The sequence below is a fragment of the Phycodurus eques genome, chromosome 15 (genome assembly GCF_024500275.1).
Source record: "Phycodurus eques isolate BA_2022a chromosome 15, UOR_Pequ_1.1, whole genome shotgun sequence".
NCBI classification, from domain to species: domain Eukaryota; kingdom Metazoa; phylum Chordata; class Actinopteri; order Syngnathiformes; family Syngnathidae; genus Phycodurus; species Phycodurus eques.
In genome coordinates, this window is record NC_084539.1 from 16,688,970 (window position 1) to 16,693,780 (window position 4,811).

The 4,811-nt window shown below is 40.2% G+C and overlaps 1 protein-coding gene across 1 annotated transcript; it reads left to right on the forward strand.

The window, feature by feature from the left end:
- Positions 1–490: 490 nt before the first annotated feature.
- snrpd3l (small nuclear ribonucleoprotein D3 polypeptide, like) lies at positions 491–3,780 on the forward strand. Its single transcript, XM_061698814.1, has 4 exons — positions 491–629; positions 1,556–1,695; positions 2,504–2,696; positions 3,569–3,780. Exons 2-4 carry the CDS (start codon positions 1,570–1,572, stop codon positions 3,631–3,633), a joined length of 384 nt encoding a protein of 127 aa, XP_061554798.1. The 5' UTR covers positions 491–629; positions 1,556–1,569; the 3' UTR covers positions 3,634–3,780.
- Positions 3,781–4,811: the final 1,031 nt, after the last annotated feature.

The following is a 4,811-nucleotide window of genomic DNA, read 5'->3' on the forward strand; positions in this document are numbered from 1 at the left end:
ACAAATGAATAATTTCTCATAAAAATAACTCAACATAATGTGTGTACCATACAGCCATATGTGATGTACATATATTATGTTTTGGCATCATAATTTAACCACTGAACATGATACTGGCAGGTTTACACATATTTTTCACAAAGATGAATGAAATGAATGAAACTTTTGGAAATTAACCACAGTCCCAAAATTTATAGAATGATATTTAAAACGTATCTATTGACTCAAACAAGCTTTTATGTAATATATTTGTCAATACTGCCCTCATCTGATAGTAAATGCTACTCGACAAAGATCAAATCTGCGTTCGTGTCATTTTAGATAATGTGGATTTATAAGGAAGTCAATTCAAAGGAAGAAATATCAATGATTTTGTGATTTTGTGCTACTACAATATCAAATAAATCAGAAGGATTACAAGGATTCAGCGGATGCCATGATATAACACAAGTCCCACAATGCACTGCGGGTTTAAACCGGAAGCATTTGAATGGGTTGGTTCTGCTGGGCTGCATTGTGGGTAGGCGGAAAAAGGCTCCAAAGACGCAAGAAATCGACGAACGCACGTTGTTGCGTTTCTTTGGCGAAAACTATAAGCGAAAAAGTGGTTTGCAGCTATAATATTCCAGGTAAGAACAGCACAAAAGCTGAAAAATATACCACTGATATGTTTCAATAGGATTTTGCTGTGCGTATTAGGTTGAACGAGCGGTAGTTGTAATTCATTCTTCTAACATGGCTCCTTCCCTACACGATAGAGCTGGGACAATAGTTAGCCTTCGTGTTTTATACTAAACGGGTCACACACGCTGCCTTATATTCGTGAGTCATTTTTTATGATCACAACTGTGCGTCTGGGGCTTCTTGAAACTTATTATTTGTATTCTGTAAGCGGTTCGCTGTTTGGTTGTAAGCTAACTCGCGATTCGATAGCTTTGCACAGCACCTGCAATCAAGAGTTTTAGATGACCAAATAGTAGGTTTGTTACTAAACATTTAAATTGTATATCAAAATACAGGATATCGTTGGGTAGAGATTTGAAACACGTATGAAATGAGCCCTAGTTTGTAAAATTCGCAAGGATTTTATGCGACTTTTTATGTCACAAATCGGCCCAAATGGACATGTCCAGAACTAAATGGTAAATATTTGGGAAATGTGTGACCGATACAAGACTCTTGCAGAAAAATTAGAAAATAAAACAATTAGTTGACTAAAATTTGATGTTTAAACAGTCCATTTCCAGATTTTTCAATGGCGGCGTCCGTTCGAGGCATCTCATTTTCAGGGACAAAACGAGAGCAACCCCCTCGTCAGATTTGCATCATGAGTGATGTAGAGTTGTCCGATTGTCGACGCCACAAGGAAATTGTTCAAGATAATCTTTTAGCGACATCTAATCTGGCCTTTGCCAATTTAGGAAGGGTAAAATGTGCAAATTTCACCCACTTGTTCTTATGTGTGCACCCCACTCATGCTGTTGAGCCCTAACAGTTCTCACCTCAATGCCAATGAATAACGAGTAGTGAATCTCTTGTTGTATATTTTTTGTAGGAAACTAGCTCAAGATGTCGATCGGTGTGCCCATCAAAGTCCTGCATGAGGCCGAGGGACACATTGTGACCTGCGAGACCAACACTGGAGAGGTGTACAGAGGCAAGCTTATTGAGGCTGAGGACAACATGAACTGCCAGGTGAGACACTGCTACAGGCAGTGGGCTGTTCTCATTCACAATTTTTATTTTCATGCCAACTAGCTTCAGAAGCAAGTAGTTATTCAACAAATGTTGGATAATAATTCAAGGGAGACTTCTCGCTCTGACTCTGCAGCAATGAAAGACATTTTTAATATTGTACTGACTCCCATTTCAGTGCCATAGTGAAGTTCTGTGTGGATGTAGCATGCCTTCACATTGCAGACCACGCAATCAACAGTTCTAAGTGGTCCATTACTTGACTAATCAGTTATGTCTAACTCTAGTTTAAACGGTTGTAGACAGCCCTGCAAAATGCGACACTTGCCCAGTTGCCCTAACTCATCCGCTAACCCATAGGTGTCAAACTCAAGGCCAGATGCGGCCCGCCACATCATTTTATGTGTGATTTATATGCAAATCATGCTTGTCAACTTCTGTGATTTTTGCTAAAATCTCTACCCAAATTCCAAATTGTCATAATAATAAACAACAATGTTTAGATATTGCATTTTTCTGTTAGCAAACACTTCTTCTACAGTATCTTAAACAATACTTCAACAAAACTAGTTATCCCTCAATTTGTTGTAATAGTAATGTTTTGGTGATTATTAAACATTTATATGGTTTCACCGTTCTAACGGCCCTCTAACTACAATGCACCCTGTGACAAAAAAGAGTTTGACACCCCTGTGAGTCTAACCCCTTAACAAAGCAAGGACATTTTTATTTTTTTGTTTACCTTCAAGCCTTGATTACGCTGTAGTTACTTTAATGTGCCCGTGTTGCTTTTTCCACTGCTTCACAGATGTCTAACATTACGGTGACCTATCGCGACGGGCGGGTGGCCCAGCTGGAGCAAGTGTACATCCGCGGCAGCAAGATTCGCTTCCTGATTTTACCCGACATGCTAAAGAATGCGCCCATGCTAAAGAGCATGAAGAATAAGAACCAGGGCTCTGGTGCTGGGAGAGGCAAGGCAGCCATCCTCAAAGCACAAGGTAAGTGACTCTCGACTAGATCCCATCTTGCACTCATGTCTAGGGTTGCTACAATAAATTGAAAAATTCTATCACCCCAAAAAAAATCAAGGCAAAATCCTTGTCACACAACTTCGCAGTGATCTTTTTTTCCCCCCCACACACACTGTTACTGCAGACTCACTCCGTGTAGAAATAAGTTGGTGCTCACGGTAACAATGCACAGACTGGCTAACCTGAGCAAACGGCAGCCAACTGCACTCTGATTCGCTGATGCATGTCACTTGTCAGGCCACACATTAAAAGTCACACACACTACAGTGTAGAATGCGAGGATGGGGAACCCAAGTGGACAAAAATACCTGCATCTCACATGCGTATTTTGTATTGGTAATATTTAATTGTGTAAAATCAATTTTGTCTGATCAATCGATGGAATGATTGGTAACATAATAAGCCCCACAAATTTTACATAGCTGCAGCCCCAGTCTCTAATGGGGGAACACTATTTGATATAAGAATCATTTTACATTGCATTTTAGGTTTGCTACTTCAATTCTTCATCACGCTGTATGTGAGAGGGCCTCAATCCATGTGCTTTAACTAATTTCACCAAAATGCGGCGAAAGAAATGCCCCATTTATTCTTTGTACAAGCGCAAACCTTTTTGTGAAGTCATAAGTCAGCCGGTCATACTAAACTTCAGAAGCAATATTTGCCTGCTCATTATATATAAAATGGGCATTTTGTGAGTATGATAGTGTTCTTTTATGACTGTCCCTCCATGCGCTGAGTAGATTTTAGAATTGGCTTACTCAAAAGCGCCCTTGGGTTGTTTTGCAAAGTGCTAACATTGTCACTCGCTAAAACAATTCTCTTGTCTTTCTCAACAGTGGCCGCAAGAGGCAGAGGGCGTGGTGGAATGGGAAGAGGGAATATGTTCCAAAAGAGACGATAATTTCTGCAGCTTTTGCTTTTTGTATAGTCTTTTTTGGGGTTTTTTTTCACCCCGCTCTCCCCACCTTCAATTGGTTGTCTTGATCTAGCGTGCTGCAGTATTGCTCCAGTTTTTTTAATTAAAAAAAATAAAAGTATTTCAAGTCGATGCATCTTTTATTTACTGAACTACATTTCTAATTTGCTCTTACCTTTAATCTTTTTTTTATCAACACATCTGAAAATGTTTAGACTTATTCAATTGTAACTACTGTACATATGGGTACACTTAATGTTTTCATGTTATACCATTTTTCACTTCGATTACCTAGCTATTCTGCAAATGCCATCCACCCATCCATTTTCAATACATTTATCCTGGTTAGGGTTGCGGGGCGCTGGAGCCTATCCCAGCTGACTTCAGACGAAAGGTGGACTACGCCCTGAACTGGTCGCCAGTCAGTCGCAGGGCACACATAGACACGGACAACCATTTTGCGCCCACATTCACACAGTCGCTGAGTGGGAAGTGAACCCACGCTGCCTGCACCAAAGTCAGGCGACAACACAATCAGTGACTAAATTGCAAAATTGTTAGCCCAGTAGCAGAATTGCCCAAGACATTTTTATTTTTGGAAAACCAACAACAAATTCATTGAGCAAGAATAGCCCAGTTGCCTAGATTAAACCTTTGCTGTTGACCATGACCTGGGTGATTGAGAATCTACTAAACTGTCTGAAACACAGACAAAGGGGGGGGGGGGGGGAACTTTTTTTTTTTGAATATGCTATTAAGTGAACAGAATGTGGTTCTACAAGTTAAAAATGCTTCAAAGCATCTTGGACTCGTTTGTGATGTGCCCAATTTAAGTTATAAGACTGCAATGCAAATACAGTTTGGAGCTTGAAGGAAAGTTTTTTTTATGTATTTAAAAAAAGGGCTTAAGGTGCTTTCGCCTACTCTCAATCACTTATACAGGGCGTACTCGGTTTACGACGGACTTTGGCGTCATATTTGTTCCAGAAGTGCTTTCCATACATATTTAAACGATAAACTGATTTACGTACAAATCCGTTACGCATGTAGGAACTGAATTCAGTCGTAAACCGAGGACTCCTGGTACGCCTTTTGAGGTCAAAGTGACTGCAGTACCCCAATAGGCCACGAGGGGAGCCAATGTCTCACCGAAAGAAGTGGAG

What these genes read in the sequence shown, in the direction of transcription:
- snrpd3l (XM_061698814.1), top strand. Translation starts at nt 1,570, where the DNA reads ATGTCGATCGGTGTGCCCATCAAAGTCCTGCATGAGGCCGAGGGACAC. An exon ending in AGGACAACATGAACTGCCAG is followed by an intron (nt 1,696 to 2,503) that starts GTGAGACACTGC and finishes ACTGCTTCACAG; the next exon opens with ATGTCTAACATTACGGTGAC. An exon ending in AGCCATCCTCAAAGCACAAG is followed by an intron (nt 2,697 to 3,568) that starts GTAAGTGACTCT and finishes CTTTCTCAACAG; the next exon opens with TGGCCGCAAGAGGCAGAGGG.